The sequence below is a fragment of the Trachurus japonicus genome, chromosome 24 (assembly GCF_045865225.1).
Source record: "Trachurus japonicus isolate A0001 chromosome 24, Traja_1.0".
Classification (NCBI taxonomy): domain Eukaryota; kingdom Metazoa; phylum Chordata; class Actinopteri; order Carangiformes; family Carangidae; genus Trachurus; species Trachurus japonicus.
The window spans coordinates 8,579,261-8,598,237 of NC_140930.1; the positions used below are offsets into that span (position 1 = coordinate 8,579,261).

An 18,977-nucleotide genomic window follows, 5' to 3' on the forward strand; every position below is an offset into this window, starting at 1 on the left:
CATCAAGGATCAAAAACATCCCTTATCCTCAAATACCGGATTTCAGTACTAGTAGAAAAATGGCTAAATCTCCCAAGTGTCAATTAACCAATGAGCATGCAGCATTTTTGAAACCAAGATCTTATATGTTTGAAATAATAAAACCCAGTGACTCACCTGGTGGAGTTTGAACCACATGGACCAGGTCTTAACCACATCGGCCATGGGTTTGAATCTGACTCCTTCCTCACTTCCTCATCAAGCTCTCACAACAAAATAAAAGCAAAAATGCCCAAAAATACATCTAAAAGAAAACATAAAAACTGAAAAATACTGTAATGTGTATTGTAATTTTCTTTTTGATAAAATTGGTTAAAAAAAAACACTGTTAGGAATCAGTTTTCACCTGGGCGTCACTTCTTATTTGTGATGTGTTGCAACTTCTGTTTGACACTTAAAGCAGAAGTAAGCGATATTTTTGTGTTACTATAAGTCTTAAATAGTTCTATCTTCCGACAGCAATCACTTACATAGAGTGTTTGGACAGAAACACGGGTCTGTCAGTCACTCTGCTCTGCTCTGAGCCGAGGAGAAAACTTTTCTTGTATCCTACAAGTTTTATCCAATGAGGAGAGAGAACGGCATGAAGGGCTGTGTGTGCAGCCAAGGGATGCGCGTGAATGTGGTGACGTAGGGATGAGGACCAATAGATCCATGACGAGGGCGGGGGCTGCTAACTCCGTCGGCTGACAAGAAGTTATGGTGCGTTCAAGGCAGCTCGTAACTCGTGTTCTTTCGGAAAAACACGAGTGGCCGTTATAGTGCACTTTCACAGGCATCAGGTCAGAGAAACGCAGGTTGCGGGTTGCCTGGAACGCTACAAAGTCATTCGTCATGACTTGAAGCTGTAACTTACGGTTTCAAAAGCCTGCCTGGAACGCAGCCTTAGCCAAAACGACCGGATCGCTTACTTCTGCTTTAAATACAAATAAATAAAAAAAAAAGAATAAAATTTAAAAAACGAGCTGGTTGGACCTGTTAAGTAGTGATTTGCAGAAGTCATAACATAATCATGTTTGAACTGGAAACATCAAGTAGGCGGGGCTATAACCACTTTCTATGTTTCCATCCACTGCTGGTTTGTGAATATTAAGAAATGAGTCACTGCAATCAGCATTAAGAACTGAAATACACTGATGGACACAGATGTGTGTTCACCGCTGGAGGTTTATCTGTGGGGGGCAGTTTGATAGTTGGGCTGCACTTAAAAGATTCCAGTTTTATTTTAATCCACTTATAAAAAGACTCTTGTTTATAGTATCTCATCTTTCCTTTGATTTCTAATCACCACCATTGAACCCTGTAAAAAAAACCCAGCAGACTTCAAACGCTCAACTCGACCGTCTTCATCTGTGTTTAGCCTCGCCGCGAGAGGAGTCAGTGTTTACACGGAGGAATCGATGCAGCGAGACAAAAAAAATGGCACTGATTTGATTCTTTGATCATTGAAATGATGAAAACAACAAAGAAAAACACCACGGCAGGAAAATAAATAAAATTTAAAAAATCCAAACTGGAAGCAGGAGAAACAAGACGGCAGACTACAAGGAAGACACAGGGTTGAGTTGAGACTTGGCCTCGTGTCTTATAACATTACATAACTTTATTTTTTTTTTCATTTGCTTCATACAGACAGGAACTGCAGCTGAAAATCTACAATAGTATACAAGAGGCATGTTTGTGCCATTGTCTGTGTCTGTTTTTGGAGGAAGCAGCTGTCAATAGGCCCCGAACCAGAAACTAAAGCAGTTTGTCCCTTTTTTGTCCAAAAAGCAGTCTGTTCTGTACACACACAACCGCTTCCTTTGACTCTGGACTTCATGAATACGACCTATAAACCATAAATCTCTTGAGCCAACAATAGACTGTATACTCTACACCGCCAACAGGCCCCATATCCACCATAAACAGATCTCTTATATATATGTTTTTCTTTTGAATTCACAGACGTTATATTTTCAGGTCCTCGTCCGTCTTTTTTCGAAACCATGCAACACGTTACTCAGGATCGCCTCGAATGTGTCCAGGTCTTTGCTGCATGTGTCTCTCCATGCATTCAGATTGATGTGTACTGTCCACACACACTCAGTCAAGGTTTTGTTTTCAGTTTTTTCTCGATAGAAATGCAGTGTATTCCCTTTTGTTTCCTTCCGCGCTTCATCATTTTTACGTCCGGTGAATGTGTGTGTGTGTGTGTGTCTTTTCCTTTATAGTCTCACACATGTTCACACAACGATTAACGATCTCTTACTGTCTCTTTCTCTCTCTGTGTCCTGGTTGGTGTTTTTTTTTTTTTTTCTTTTGGTCTTTGTCCTTCACAGCCTCTCGATGTCCCTGTATTTCTTCCTCAGGATGGAAACCTGGTCCCTGAACAGCACGGGGTCCAGCCTCATCTGGGAGTGCACCAGCGGCATGAAACCCAACCAGCGGCTGAAGGCGTTCATGCAGGTCTGACGCTGGGCGAAGTGGTCCGGGTCGGCCCACCGAGACGCCTTGGAGCCCTCGGTTTAGAGAGAGAGAAAGAGGGAGAGGGAGAGGTAACAATCAACAGAGCAGGTGATAAAGTAATAACAAGAGGATGCTGACATTAATGCAAACTGTGCAACAACAGCAACAAAACATTAAAAAGGTTATTTAACCGAGCGTGTCATAATACCGTATATCAAAACCCATAAAACCATAAAAAGGTCAACTTTTATTTACAGTGGCAGCAGATTCAGATTAGAGCGCTGTGGGTTGGAGAAGCAGCAAAGGAGCTAAGTGACATATTTTACCCTCATAAAAACCATGTACAGAGAAAAATATATAATATCAGTTGATGCACACGCTTTATTTTGAAATTTTTTTACCCTGTTATTATGCCATCAAACAGCCACTTCCTTTGGAGCGACCATATCCCCATGTTCAATTAGGTGATTAATATTGTAGGTAATATATATACTTATAATATGGTAATAAACATAAAAGGGCAATAAAGTGAGATAAAGTGTTAAAACATTTAAAAGAGTGAACATTTAAAAAATACCAACAGAAAAAAAGTAAATATTAGGGACAGTGTGAAATTGTAAATTAGCAAAATCTGAATATATGACCAATGAATATATTTGTGTATGTATAATCGCTATAAAATAAAATCAGTTTGGTTTTCATAGCCTTATAATTCTTCTTTTATATATATACATATAGCAAGGGTCTTGCTTTTAGAGAGTGTCGCCATCTTGCGCCGCCATGTTTGTACGGAATGGAAAATCCAGCCAACCAGAGAGCACGTTTCAAGAGTTTCACGTTCATAAATAGACGATAGAATTATTTAATAGATCAATAACAGAATCTGAATGCTAGATGTCACTGTTTCCCCCTCATTTTACACACTGGACCTTTAAAGTGTTTTTCTTCTTCCTTATTGACAGACTAATTGTCCAAACTCCTTGTGGACTTGTCGTCTGGAAAACTTTTGCATACTGTGACATGTGCCTACACATCAGCCACTAACGAGGCAGGGAGACGTTCCTCCTCCTCCCCAGGCGGCGGTGGAGTGAAGGCGTCCGTCCTGACGTCAGCCTGACGGGGGGGCCGCTTCCCGGTGAAGCTCCTCCTGGCCGTCGACAGCTTGTCAGGACACGGACAGGAAGTGCTGCTCATTGTAAAACACGTTCCTCGCTATTTGTTTTCACCACCTGCTCCAGAGTCCTGGTTCAGCGTCCTGACAGAGTCGTCCTGACCCGAGCAGCTGGTTCACTCTGTGGGAAACTCCTCCACACCCCCAACACCCCCCACTGAGGGTGTAGCTGTTGACACTCCAGCAAACAGCAGCTCAGACACATGGATGAAGTCTCGCTCACGTGTTGTCAAACGTTTCCTCCATTTTGGCTCCTAACTACAGTATACCCTATCTATATCTGAGCCTGTTTATCCAAAATAACAAACTGATCTGTAGCTGTACACTCAAAAACATAGGCATTACTGTACTAAACTGGGAGTGGGTGTGCCCAGACTTTTCCTTTTTGCAACACTTTAGATGATAATGGACAACAAACATTAGATTAAAGGACGTTTTGTTATCAAACTGATACACTATATTACCAAAAGTATTCGCTCACCCATTCAAATGATCAGAATCAGGTGTCCTAATCACTTGGCCGACTGTGAAATTTGGTGGAGGAGGAATTATGGTATGGGGTTGTTTTTCAGGAGCTGGGCTTGGCCCCTTAGTTCCAGTGAAAGGAACTTTGAATGCTTCAGGATACCAAAACATTCTGGACAATTCCATGCTCCCAACCTTGTGGGAACAGTTTGGAGCGGGCCCCTTCCTCTTCCAACATGACTGTGCACCAGTGCACAAAGCAAGGTCCATAAAGACGTGGATGACAGAGTCTGGTGTGGATGAACTTGACTGGCCTGCACAGAGTCCTGACCTGAACCCGATAGAACACCTTTGGGATGAATTAGAGCGGAGACTGAGAGCCAGGCCTTCTCGACCAACATCAGTGTGTGACCTCACCAATGCGCTTTTGGAAGAATGGTCAAAAATTCCTATAAACACTCTCCTCAACCTTGTGGACAGTCTTCCCAGAAGAGTTGAAGCTGTAATAGCTGCAAAAGGTGGGCCGACATCATATTGAATTCTATGAGTTAGGAATGGGATGGCACTTCAGTTCATAGAATGAGTAAAGGCAGGTGAGCGAATACTTTTGGAAATATAGTGTATATTATACACTGTAAAAAACAAACAAACTGTAAAATAAAAATGTGAAAAAATGGTGAAAGCACTTGCAGCAAAGTTTCCAGACAGATAACGTCCAAATTAGAAAAAGAAGAGTTCCCGCACACATGGCCAACTTGCAGAATTTATTGTATTGCAACGTTTCGGTGCTAGACCTTTTTCAAGCAAATGCATTTGCTTGAAAAAAGGTCTACAATAAATTCTGCAAGTTGGGCATGTGTGCGGGAACTCTTCTTTTTCTAATTTGGACTTAATTGTCACCCTCCGACGCACCTGCCTAAGAAATAGATGTGCAAAGATTTTTGTTTTTTCAGACAGATAACGTAAAATTACAGTAAATAACTGTATCACAGAAGTACGTACAATAGTAGATTTTTACAGTCAAAATAAATTAAAATACGGTATATTATAGTTGATAAATTCCCATTATACTGCAAAATAACATATACATTATGTCAAAAAACATTAAAAATCATATACCATTCAGGTTAATCTCTGTAATTTTACAGTATTGAAAAATCTGTAAAAAAAAAAAAAATGTTAATGATATTCTACCTTCTTGGACTGTACTTTCCATCTGTTTTTCTCTCTTTTTATGAGTATCTTCAACATGAAGCTTACTAAATGAAACCACATTAAAATGGGGCTTTTTTAAATGGAGGAAATGAGCACATGTCTAGGAAGAATGGGCCGATGAAGAACCCCAGCAAGAATAGCCGATGCTGTTGCTGCTGCTAATGGGGATCCTGATGTAGAAAGAAAGAAACATGCAGCTACAGTGACCAGCCTTAGGTGAAGCCAGTCCAACCTGCTACAGATCTCATTTCACTTTGCAGATCCGTCTGTTCAATTCCCCGAAAACTGGGGAACCAATCAAGAACATGTATTTTTACCTAAAAAACCTTTGCACACTGTGACGGAGAAGCAGCGTTGAACAGCTTTTGTTCACATGCAGCATGTTGTTCGATTTGGCTGTCGCTTTGATTTTGAGAGACTGTAAAGTTGCTTGTTCAGTAAAAAGCAAACAAAAAATAGCATCGTTCTCCAGAAAGACGTTGTTTCATTTGTCTGGATCGTTGCTCTGATTGGTCTGAGGTCTGTTTATTTTGATCTACGTCCGTTGGCCACGCCTCTTGGAAGTCGCAGGTGAATACTCCTTCCTCAGAACTGCATGGTCTGGTGTTAGCCATGCAGCTTGTACAATGACAGGTTGTCCACTTTATTTTGATATATATCTGTTGTGGAGTTTGGCTTGAAATGAAGCCGCAGCCTCAGTGGATAAATCCAGTGGAGGAGGGGTCTTGTTTCCGCTGCATGGCAGAAACATCTGACAGAACAAAAAGGGCTTGTACTTTATTTTCTGAATAATGAAACAGAACAGACTCATATGACAAACATTGGGGTCCATCTCATTATCTGAGCCTTTCATATCTGGATCCAGGCTCGCGGCTTCCAGCAGGTCGGTCTGAACTTCCCTCCGGCTGCAGCTGATTCCACATTTTCACGGTTTCCATGTCGCAGCCTTTTCTTTTTTCTTTTTTTTCTTTTTTTCTTTTTTAGGAAGCGAGTCCTTGGTGTGATTTTTTACGAGCAGCTTTGTTGTACTGACATTTAGCTTTAACTGCTCCACCTGGCACAACACAATAAGTCAGACTGATAAAGTGAGACCGGTGCACCTGATACAGGGGCAGTACTTCATCCAGTGGAACATCAGGGGATCCATCTGCATCTTTATGAGTTTTCCTCCACAGTCTGGACGCGCCTGATGCTGCTGGACGCTTCAAAAACAAAAACAACAACAACAAAAACACCTCTCTGGTTGAGAGCAAAGAAAAAAAAATCGTATCTTTCCAGTGAGTCGGAGAAACAACAACATGCAGCTGGTCGTGTTGTTCAAATCTTCTTCAAAAGCCATCGGAGCACCATCATCTCCTGCTGCTCTGCGTCCTCACCTGGTTATCTGGAGATGGTGGTGGTGGTGGTGGTGGTGGGGGGGCAAGGAGGTACGGGGGCAAGGGGACGAGGGCGAGGCCCCCAGGTGGCTGCTGGGAGATGAATTGGAGAGTTCAGGGAGGGGGCCGCATGAGGGCGAGGTGGAGGGCAGCAGATGTACTGTCGCATGGGGGTGCAGGTGGAGTCGGTGGAGATTCATCCTGTGTGCTGCAGGAGGGAGGCAGCGGGGGGGCTGAGGGGGGCACAGGGGTCAGGGGGAATAATGAAACTATAGAAAAAGAAAGGAAGTAGTCGGGGCTTTGAATGAAACATCTCTGCTCTTGAATCATAATAATATATATATATATATAAATATATATTTAAGTCACGACTTGCATTGCTTCATAAAAACTTTATTTCACTTGTCAAAGTTTCTCAAAGGTTCCCGCTCCGTGTTAAAAGGCCGATCGGCTGCTGCTCGGAGCGAGGTAACAAATCAGGGGGTTGGAGGAGGAGGAGGCGGAGGAGGAGGAGGAGGAGGAGGAGAGAAAAAAAGACAGAAAGAAAGAGAGAGAGAGAGATCGGGTGAGGTAAGGAAGGAAAGAAGGGAGGAGGGAGGGAGTAAATCTTGGTTTGCCATGCTGCCTTCACAATTAAGACATTAATCACTGAGTCCATACTGCCGAGTCATCGTCCTGCCTGTGGTCAGACCATCAATCAGGACCTGACACGGGGCTGGCCACAAGAAACACACACACACACACACACACACACACACACACACACACACACACACACACACACACTTTAACACACACATTTCAACACACACGCGCACAGCATTCACATACAGGGATCTCCTGCAGAGAAGGTCAGGGCCTTGTGCAGCCTAAAGCTGCTCCAACAGTGAAGCTCATCTTCTTTTCTATTTATATAAAACGGGGAGTCGGAGAATTCATCTTTTATATCTCCACCACATTTAAAACCACTGTACAACCACTGTGTCGAAAAGGTGAAGCAACATGTTTGATCATTTGTTTGTGTCTGGTACCTAAGAATATCCCGATAACATCTGGAGAGGAAGAAAAAGAAGCAGAAGCAGAATATATATATATATATATATATATATATATACACGTAGATGCTGCCTCTGACGCTGCTGTCCATTGGAACGATGCGTCAACGCGGCCGCCATCTTGGGCAGGGCGAAGCCGTGTCTACTTACTGCATTAGTCAACAGAGGCAGAGATCTATCAACCATTAAAATCATTGCAATTCACTGAATATTCAACCGATTTTCAAGCTGTTGGGTTTATTATAAATGTCAGACATATATTTATGATACAACATAGATTTATTTATATTTTTTAAATCATACATACACTTACACATACTCAGACACACACCCATATGCATACATATACGGAAATTTGTTCTACACGGGTCTGACCGGGTCTGACTGCTTGTCAGACGTATGTCTATGGTCAGAAACCCCTGCCCAAGATGGCGGCCATGTTGACGCGCCTGACAAGTCTGAATGCAGCGTCTAGCCTACTTGTATATATTTATGGAAGAAGAAGAAGAAGAAGAAGAAGAAGAAGAAGAAGAAGAAGCATCGGCTGGTAATCCTGGATGAACTCGACACAAATTCTGAAAACTCTAAAGCTCTGTAAATGTTTGACGGGGACCAAACAGCATGAAACATGTTTGTTCAGAGGCATTAACTCCCCGGGGGAACCTTAAAGAGAGGGATTATCAGGAGGCCTGAGAGCCACTTGTCGCGTAATTACCACTTCAGTCGCTGCAGATTCACTCCATTTAAGCGCTAATTATAATCAAAGAGCAAACGTATGTAATGCATAGATGACGAACGGCTTCATGTGGCGCCTTGAGATGTGATTCAGGACGACAGCTGACTGAGGTTTGTGACGTCTTTAGTGGGTTTTTCTTCTTCAATGTTGATCACTCTCTAATTCTTTGATGTTAGACCGTCACAAAAACTTGTGATAATATGATGTCAGGGATTTATTCCACTGCTGATCAGTCGGACTGATCCGAAAGTGCAACAACACCATAGTTTTAGATGTTACTTACTGGATTGATTTTATGACATTAAAGACATTATGAACCAGAAAGACAAAAAAAGTGTCCAACCTGTGGATATTCACAGAATAAACAGTTCTGTACAACAGATTTCAGACACTTCAAGTGTTTGGATCAAATATGAGCATCATTCTTTAGATATAACGATGTAAAAAAAAAAAGAAAAAAGGTGCTGTGATCTTTGTTTACGCTTATACCAAACAAACACGTTCCTTCACGTTTATGGACGATGTCGTGATTCATCGGTCGGCTTCTCGCTGTAGCACTGAAATACTCATGGTGCAAAAATGCTCACACACATTTTATGCTGATGCAACGTGATTTCGAAATCAAACCGGCCCATACTGTGATTTTAAAGGGGACAGTATAATGGAAATATAACTTTTTGAAGGCTCTCTAATATACAGTATATTGTGTTTGTCTTGTCTTCCGGCCCTCAAAATGTGTAATTTAGGCTCCCTAGGTTGAAATCCATGCGGTTTTACGAGCTGTTCCTTTGGTTGTCTGACAATGATGTCACCAGTACCTGTACAAGGAGTTCATTTGCATTTAAAGGGACAGGCGCTGAAAACCAGCTGTTCTGAACAGGGCTGCTTTGAGTGGATGAAAAGAGCTGTGATGTTTAATCCTTGGGGTATTTTTACCGAAGCATGTCACATACATGTCTTTAAGGCACCTGGGAACTATTTTAATTTGTGGAAAAGGGGCACAATATGTCTCCTTTAATGATATTTCAGCCCAATTATCAGGAAGAGTTGGTAGGCCTACTGTTCTACAGGCAAAAAGGCGGTCACACCAAATACTGAATGGTGGTCATATAATTATTTTCTGTTTTAAGCATTTTGTGTGAAGCTAAATAATAAATAACAAACTACTTTGGCACTATTTTCAAATATAAAACTAAACCTAAAACCATGATCATATCATTTCTTTATCTAAACACTTGATTACCTCATTAGACGGACTGTAACCAACAGTCCGGGCCTACCTGGCTCATCATGGTTTCCTTGTACTGCTTCTTCTGCGTCACTTTGATTGGCGGTTGCTTGGTAACGGCCGAAACCAGGAAGTTCATCAGGATGTCCTCGCAATTCGCCATGCGGTCCACCATGGCCAGCAGGCTGGACGGGACGTGGTGGGTGAACAGGTAGTGGTAATATCTGAAACACACACACACACACAGAGAAAGAAAGAAAAGAAAGGGCAGGTGAGGATATTCAGTTTTTTAAATAGCACTTTACTTCTATTGTGTTCTACTCTGTTCTACTCTGTATGGGCTCTGTGCTGCTCCCTCGGCACCATGGGAGCACTAGATCACTGTCAACGCTGTTACCTCCCTGCCATGGTGCAACGTCCCTCACACACACACACACACACACACACACACACACACACACACACACACACACACTTTCCACCTTCCCCTCTCGCACTCTGACTCATTTATTCTTTCCTTGCGTTGGCATTTCAGATTCTAAATAACAAAGGGACTAAAGAGTTGTGTGCAGCGTCCTAACAATAGAACAATGAGCGAAGAGCTGTTTATCTGCACGACAAGATGCTTCAACTCCCTTCAGAGAGCAACACTCGTCTCTGTTCAATTTACCGCTCTGCCTAATACTTTAGTTTTTTTTTTTTTTTTTTTAGTTTTATTTATTTATTTATCTTTTTTTTCTCCTTTTGGTGCCAGCTTCATGTTTTTGACAATCGTTTTATGAGATAACACAGAGGTGGAGAAAGATCGTATTATCTCATTTCCTGTTCTATTACCTCGGTGAAGGATAAAATGTGACTGGTGAGAGACGACTATTAATGTGTTTGTATCTGCTGGAGGAGGAAGAAGAGTTTCTTTGAAGCTGGAGCAGATCGACCTGATACTGTAGGATGTTCTGACTAAAGAGCACAACACAAAGAAAGTGCACAGAGAATTTGACTTCAGCGCACATTATCAATTTAGATAAAATTGATTCTTGTATTACATTTTCATATAACGGCATTAAACGTCTTTAAATACTCTAAATACTTCATATAATATATAATATTTAATACTTTAAATACTATTCAACACATGACGAGCAAAGTACCAGTTACACAGTGAAAGGAAACAGGAAAAATCTGGTTTGGTTAAATTGGTTTACGAATAAAACTGTCAATGTTAATATGATATGAAACAAAACAAATAAAAAATATAAAAAATAAAAAAGTCACTAAAATAGTCAAAAAAAAAGTCAATAAAATGCCACTAAATTAAGTCAATTATAAAAGGTAAACCAAAGCAGAAAATACCACAGAAAGCTGAAGGAATATCAGCTCTGGTCTCTGTGTACAATAACTGCTTCTATACAGTTTATGGCTCATAGCAGAGAAGACATTTATTTTAAATTTCAGTAAAGTTCAACTATGAAAAACTACTGGAGCATTAAACTACTTTATTGGTATTAGCTGCTATATTTACTGTATATAAAACAAATTTGAACGACTGAACATTTATTGAAAAATGAGTTAATATGACGTGACACAATGAATTATATTTGTATTGTATATCTTAAATACTTTTGTACTGCATCTGCTGTGTTCTGTGTGAAACTAAACTAAACTAAATTAAACTAAATTGAACTGAACTGAACTGAACTGAACTGAACTGAACTGAACTGAACTGAACTGAACTGAACTGAACTAAACTAAACTAAACTAAACTAAACTAAACTAAACTAAACTAAACTAAACTAAACTAAACTAAACTAAACTAAACTAAACTAAACTAAACTAAACTAAACTAAACTAAACTAAACTAAACTAAACTACTTGTCAACAGCTGCTATATAAGCCTGAAATCACAATATCATATTACTTAGTTTTGTGGAGTTTCTCAAACAGTGATTGCAAGGGAAAGATTTATATACAATCTCCTAACTGCTGGGTATTAATAAGAATTTATTGGTGTGTATGTGAAAAAAAATAGCATCTTTGATAACAAGGCGCCGGTGTTTCTGTGTTCAGTGAGTTTCACTTGACTTCACAGGAAGTCTCTGAAAACGTCTTACATCGTAATTACCGCCTCCTCATTGTTAATCATTTGAATGAACGATGTGTGAAATTGAAAAGCAAAATTCTCCATCATCAGCGAAGCGGCCGTGAGCGCCGTGAGCGCCTCCTCCAGTCGTACCTGTGGTAGAAAGCTGCTCCCGTCAGGACCATGGAGTAGTCGTTGGTCCACTTGGACGTGTAGCCCCAGCGGGACCGGGAGCTGTCCCAGTAGTGGCTCCTCGCCGGATAACCTACGATACGCTCCGGGAAACTCTGCCACACAATGAAGGCAAAGTCCACCTGAGGGAGAGAGAAGAGAAAAGAAAATAAATATAGCCTCCTGAGACCCGGCAATGCATTTTTGTACACTGTAGTGCACATCATATTCAAACCCATTTCTCTCATACTAAACATGTCACCTTATTAAGTCCTGTTGTTCACCACAGAGGACAACTGGCCCTTTCCAATGATATCTTGTGTGGGGGGGTGTGACCTTCCAAACTTTCTGTGCATCTCTTTTAAAAATGGCCGACATCGCAACAAGCAGATTTTATGGGAAAGAGTACAAGTGAGCATGAAATTTACAATTTTAAGTATTTTGAGTCCTATATGTTGATTGTTTATTATAAATAAGCATCTCAGCAACACTGAAGTCAATTTTCAGAACTGAATTGTTTACTTTTCATATGAAAAAAAGCAAATTTTACTAATGTACACTGTAGTGGACATCGGGACTCTGTACTTGTGTTTCCGTCATATTTCTTTGGGAACAGCTCATTGACAGAGGCTGAGTAAATTCTTATATTCTTAAATAGTTGAGGGGGATTCAGAAATTGATTTATCAGAGGATAAGAGTCCATGGTAAGATGATGACCCTGTAGGAGAGTGTAAAAGTTCAGATGAGGAAGAGCCAGATGAGGGAGATCAAGACAAAGAGCTGACGTGGTGCACCATTGGTTTCTATGGGCCGAAACCAAAACATAGGGTTTTGAGGTTTTAAATCAGTGCAAAATTAATGCCCATGGAAATATACTCCAGAAAACAGGTACCTTGATTTTGTTCTTGACTCTAAATAATGATTAAGCAATGAAAACTGTTCATGGATGGCCAACAAGCCTTTTGTTGAGGCATTAATCAAAATAGCATAAGATGCAACCTGTTTGTCTTTTGCTCTAAAACGTCTGAATGGTCAATGAAATACCATCTCTAATGATGAAATCACAAAGATAAATAGTGTAGTTGATGAAAAAGAATGAAAACCCTATAATTGACATTAGTTTTTGTAATATATTACTGTATTTTACATGATAATTCTAGTCTTTCCATGTACATTATAAGTATCAAAATATTACACGTTTGAGAACAATATAGTCCTGTTGTACACTACAGTGCACAGGTTATAAAATTAAAATAAAATAAAAATTTCAGATTTTTTTCTTTGCAATTTGTTCTTTACCATCCCAACACTTAATTTATGTAAAAAAAAATCAAAATCAAATTTTTTTTTTTTCCTGGGGGGGGGGAGAGGGATATACACTGAGAATCTAAACAGCTTATTAAAGACAGGAGGTAAACAAGAGGAAAATAACAACATATTCAGAAATGCTATGGAATGACATTTAGCCAACAAGGACATCTTCTTAACAACAGCCTCTCTGCCTCTTCACAACCTGACACAGACATTTTAAATGGCATTTTCCTCCCACCTGAAAAGTCACAGTCAAATCACATATTATTCAGGCGTCTATATAAACAGCTTCTCCTCTGACCGTTAACAGCAACAGCCTGACGTCTCAGTTCTGCTTTTTATTTTTATTTTTTTTCTCCTCCGTCTTGATCAGGTGAGATCGAAACAGATCAAGATCTGTTTGCCTGTTGGTCTCCTCACCAACTGCCCATTTTAAAACTTACCAGATTGTCTCTGTATAAGTAAATGCATCTTGTTACTGACCCATTACATCCCGCTTTTATTCTATATTGCAGGTCATTTAATTGTTATGTTTCACTGTCGTATGTTTGGTGTTTTGTTTTGCTTTTTTTCTGCTCCTGCACGTATTCTGTGTCTTTTAAACAGTTTGTGAAGCACTTAGTGACTCTATATAAATAAAGAACTGCTATAATTATTTGTGCACACTGCTGCTGAATCACAGCAACTACAACATGGAAAATGCAACGCTCCAGTTTTTTGTTTTCAGCAAATTATTTAACATCACAACATCTTTCAAAAACAGTTTGTTTAGATACGACAAATATTTAACGAAAGTAACTGTAATTCACAAGAGTGATGCCTGCTGTGTATTCTAATCTGTGATACTGTAATAGCAATAATAAAAACAATCAGATTAAGGCAGGTTATTGTTTTTACAGATGTTGACTGATAAGGTAAAGAGATGCAGATGCAAGTTGCAGTTTAAGTGATCCTGAAACCCTGAATCCTCCAACACACACTCATGATAAGACATGTTTGCTGAAATGAGTGTAAAACAAGTAGGAAGTGTTAAAAACTTTTTTTTTTCTTAATTGGTGTCAAAAATTCAGTTTGAAGTTAATTTTCTCTTCATTTACTTTAGACACGGAGCCAAAACATCAGCTAAACTGAGTTCATAGTTGACCAACTAAGCACTTGTTTAAAAGCCTTTTAATAGTATTTATAATTCGGTATCTTCAGGTGCTGCCATAGCGACAGACTCTGTTTTTAGTTCAGCTTTGCTCATGAGATGAAAAAATCAAAGTTTCCTGTCAACCAACTTATTTGCAACAAACTTGAGCCATCACGACTTCAGCCTTTCAAACTTCCCGGAGCAGACTCATCTGTGTCGACATCAACTCCAACATGTCAAGTTTTTCTATAATGAATTTCGTCACACTTCTAGACGCTCAGCTTCTCAGGCAGCAGCAGCAGCAGCAGCAGCAGCAGCGGCGGTGGCGGTGAACTGAAGTGACACCGATCCCACAGCTTATTATTCTCTAATACATTCATGTGCTGAGAGGGTGGTCGTCACCTCTGGAGCCGCACATCTGTCTGTCTGGTGGCTACAGGATGTTACACACCCGTGTGTGTGTCTGTCTTGCTCTGTATGCCTGGAAGGCTCCCTGCTCCCTCATAAGGAAGGAATTTCATGTGGAGTTGACTGGAGAGCCCGGTGACCTTGAAGGAGCCGGAGCTACCTGAGAAAGATCCTCTTTTGCATTCAAAAACACCAGCGAGACGTACGTACGGTGCAGGCAGACACACCAGAGAATGGGGATCAGCACATACTTGGTAACACACACACACACACATGCACACACATGCAACGTCTCAGGAGCCAAGGGAGAAAATTAATTACCAGAATAGAGGAGGCAGAGAGAGGAGCTGGGGAGGGGAGGCTCTGAAAGTGGATGTTCTTTAGCGATACCTCGCGGCTTCTGTCATGAATCGCATGAGCAATTACCGTAAAGCACCGGCGCTAAGCCGAGAGAAAGGTTGGAGCTGCCATTCTCAGTGTAACCCCTGATGAACGGATGTGTTAGCAGTGTGAGTGTGTGTGTGGGTGTGTGTGTTTATACTGGATGTGAGATGTGTCAGATGTCTCCACAGCTGTGCTGAAAGGATTAATGATATCATGCAAATATAATTTTGCCTTCAGAGATTAAAAGGCTCTTTATAATGTGGAATGTGTGTCTTTGAGTGTGTGTGTGTGTGTGCGTCTCATAGGCTACTTATGTGGACACATTTTAGACTTAAGATGAGTTAAATGGGGACGACTGGTCCAACTGGGAGGAAGCTGATATTCTGGGTCAGTGGTTGAGGTTGTGGTGGTGCGGTCCGGGTTAGTCAGATGAAATTAATTTAAATCTCCAACGGCCTAAGACAACGTGTGTGGTTCTGTGTATGTGTGTGTGTAACTTCTAAATTTGACATAGCAAAAAGTACTTTCCTACCAGATTAAGGACATTCTGACAAGGTCAATATGAAGACTGAAGTTTTCCACTTTTTTTCTTTTTTCTTTTTCAGTTCAATGGACAATAAAGTCTGAATCTGAGTCTGACTTGGTCTCAAGGTTGGAACTAAGATTAGGTTTAAGTTTAAGTTTAGATTTAGGTTAGACATGAAGTTGTGATAGATGTCCTAATGTGGGTACTGTAGTGTTACAGTACAGCAGTTACTTGCATGTATTTGTACTTTTATTTTTAAAAATCAGCATTTTCTCTCACAATAATTTTACTTTCCAATATTTACAGTGGGAATGACGGCAGAGTAAAACCAAAAGTCATATGAATGATGAAGTTATGACTGAACATGAACAGAAACAAATCCTCCAAAAGGATCATACTGTTGAATTGCCAACTCTTTGAAACAGTTTTTATTAAACTCAACTGTAGTGTGTATGCACCGGACCAACCAATGCTTATGCAGATGCATAGTTTTCTCTCTCTCTTCCACTTGCTAAATATGCATTTTTACTAACTTTTTGTGCATTTACTTTTACTTAAGTACAATTTGTTGGGAGTAACAGTACTTTTACTCGAGTATATTTTTCCATCAGTGCATCCCACCCCCTCCACGGTGTGTGTAATACATACTAATAGATCCTGCGAGGCCAAAATTGATCGGAGGTGCTGAGGGGTCAATCCGTCCAATAGATCTGTTACAAATCTCTCCTGACATTTGGGTTTAACATGTCCAATGTCATGAGATGAGCAGGAGTTACACCGCACTTGACAACACACAACAAACACACACTTCCTCCTGCAGCGTCTGGTCTTTTTCAAATGCGTTTTGAAAAGTTGTGTTTTCAATCTATCTTTTTTTTCTCTTTCATTCTGCTCCCTGTGAAGCGACGGCGCCACCGCGGTGCATTCACTGTCGACTTCCATCTGATTCCACGGTGATAAAAGTGAGGAAAATATGTCTTAAACTGAGTTTGTATCCAGCAGTTTTCTTTTTTTTTTTTTTTTTTGGAGTGCTGCGGCTTTGATGATGTTTTACCAACAGCCTCAGCGTGGGTCTGGACACCCAGCTGGGGCGTGAGGTCTACAGTGCGATTACGAGCGGCTATTGCAGGGTTTGCAGCATCTTTTTGAATTACAGCTCCTCTCACCAGGTTCTCTCAGTGGTGCGTCATTACACCACTCTTAAAGCGCTCTCTCAGGTCTCCAACGCTTAGAAAGAGAACTCTCTCCTGTCTAGCTGTCAACCTCCCAAAAATATGTGCTGTCAACTCTCCACACAGTTTCTTTCACTGATTGCTTATGGCTTCTTTTATGAAACTTTAGAAAATAACAGTGTTGGAAAGCAACACTACACTACGCCGCGGGAAAATGGTCGACCGCTGCAACTCATACGTCCGAGCAGGTCACACCAAACCCCCTCAGTGTGTGTGTCTGTGTATTTCACATTATAATCTATATTTTCAGGCTGCACATGCTGCATGAGTGGGAAGATTGTACTTTTTCTCAACTTTAATAAAATCCTTGTTAGTCCAGGACTTGACCTTCAGCTCGGTCTAATAAAGAAAAGTAGAATGTATGATTTAAAGTTTGTGAAATGATGCTCAGAATTCATTTTCAATCAGCAGTGGTATGTCTCACTGTGTAAAACAGGAAAGACTGAACTCCACATGTAGAAATGTGTTTGAGCCTGACGGGGCAGCACAGAGGACCAGGTGTGAAACTTCACATGCTGAAACAGCAGAAATCCTGTTTTACAGCTAAAAATACTTTTGGTGCACGTGTGACTTTAGTGTGATACACGACGTCTGCTGTAGATTTGTACTGAGACTGTCACAAATGAAAGACTTTTTTTTCTTTGATTGACCTTGTGTTGTTTATAATTTTTACTTAATTTTATTTAGTCTATTCATAATATGTTTCTATACACAAATATGGCTACCACTTTACAATAAGACTACTCTCGACAAAAGGATCTGTGAAGAGTTTACGACTAGTTTATTTATTTATTTTTTGCCTTTAATTGACAGGATAGTGGAGAGAGACTGAGGGAATGTACAGATCAGCACAGGTGGGAATCAATCTGCGATCACGGCACTGGCCACCACTGGACGTCCAAGCATATTTAGGTCGTTCTTGTACTCAGATATATGTATATAATATAACACGTCTTTTTTCCCTTTGTTTTCCAGAGAGTGATATAAAAGCACTGCTTTGATATTGTAACTCATCTTCAATTCACATGTTCAAAATCATATTAAAGTTCAAATGGAGTCCATAAAACACATAATAAACATGTCAGGCTCCAGATTTTCAGACGCAGTAAACCATACTGGCTTCAACTGATGCTCTGACAGAACATATCATACATGACCATGATGCATCTCTTCAGTATCTCTGGACCACTGATGAGCCCAACACCTCCTTATGCATGGCTCTGGTCCAACATGTCTGTCCATCAGTGGGTATCAATAAAGTTTGGGACCTCAACATTTACAACCTGATATTTAACATAAACCTGTTCATTGTTGACACTTTCTAACACTAGAAGCTTGTAATGTGGTTGAGAGGAGAGACAACTCTCATCCTGACACATTGTGACCCTAAAGTAAAAGCAGGTATGTACAGTAACAGAGGCCATTTAGGTAATATCATTATCTCTTCTATGGATTCATGTTGGCGCTGACGGATGTTTTATGTGTTCAGTGAAAACCCTGCGTGCTGATTAAAGCAACAATGTCTTTAAGAAGAGCCTGGACCTGCTGACTTACACCGCCGCTCCTTTAAATGAGAAGAGGATCGCGATCGTGCCGTCGCTGCTGGAGCACTATTTCCATATCCACCATATTGAAAATGTCTTCCAAAGGGCATAACGCAGCGGCACGCTTGGCCGCCCAATGAGAGACAAAAGCTTTGTCAGGTTTTTTTTTTCTTTTCTTTCTTTTCCAGCCGTTCTCCCCCTCTCTAATCTCTCCTCGCGGAATAACCATACGTTTAATGAGCCGAAACAATGTAATTATAAAAATTGGGCACAGCCGTTCTTCCGCTGAAGTGTTGGAATATGAAACAGTCCTAATAATAAAAGTGTAATGTTCGCTCTTGCACATTTTCACTCGACATGTTTCATCTGCTTTCAATAAATCCCCTCGCCGTGTTAAAAGGGCAATTAGAGCGACAGGGTTGTGAGCACAGCGAAAGGTTCCCTCCACTCCTTCTTTAT

The 18,977-nt window shown here is 40.6% G+C and overlaps 1 protein-coding gene across 1 annotated transcript in view; it reads right to left on the reverse strand.

Moving 5' to 3' along the window:
* Positions 1-2,314: 2,314 nt before the first annotated feature.
* LOC146961325 (exostosin-1) overlaps positions 2,315-18,977 on the reverse strand; it is a 264,970-nt gene continuing 248,307 nt past the window's right edge. The window contains exons 10-12 of the mRNA XM_085770694.1: positions 11,964-12,124; positions 9,786-9,957; positions 2,315-2,540 (exon numbers count right to left, since the gene is read on the reverse strand). Coding sequence (XP_085626820.1) covers positions 2,355-2,540; positions 9,786-9,957; positions 11,964-12,124 — 519 coding nt within the window. The 3' untranslated portion in view covers positions 2,315-2,354. The remainder of the gene's footprint in view (positions 2,541-9,785; positions 9,958-11,963; positions 12,125-18,977) is intronic.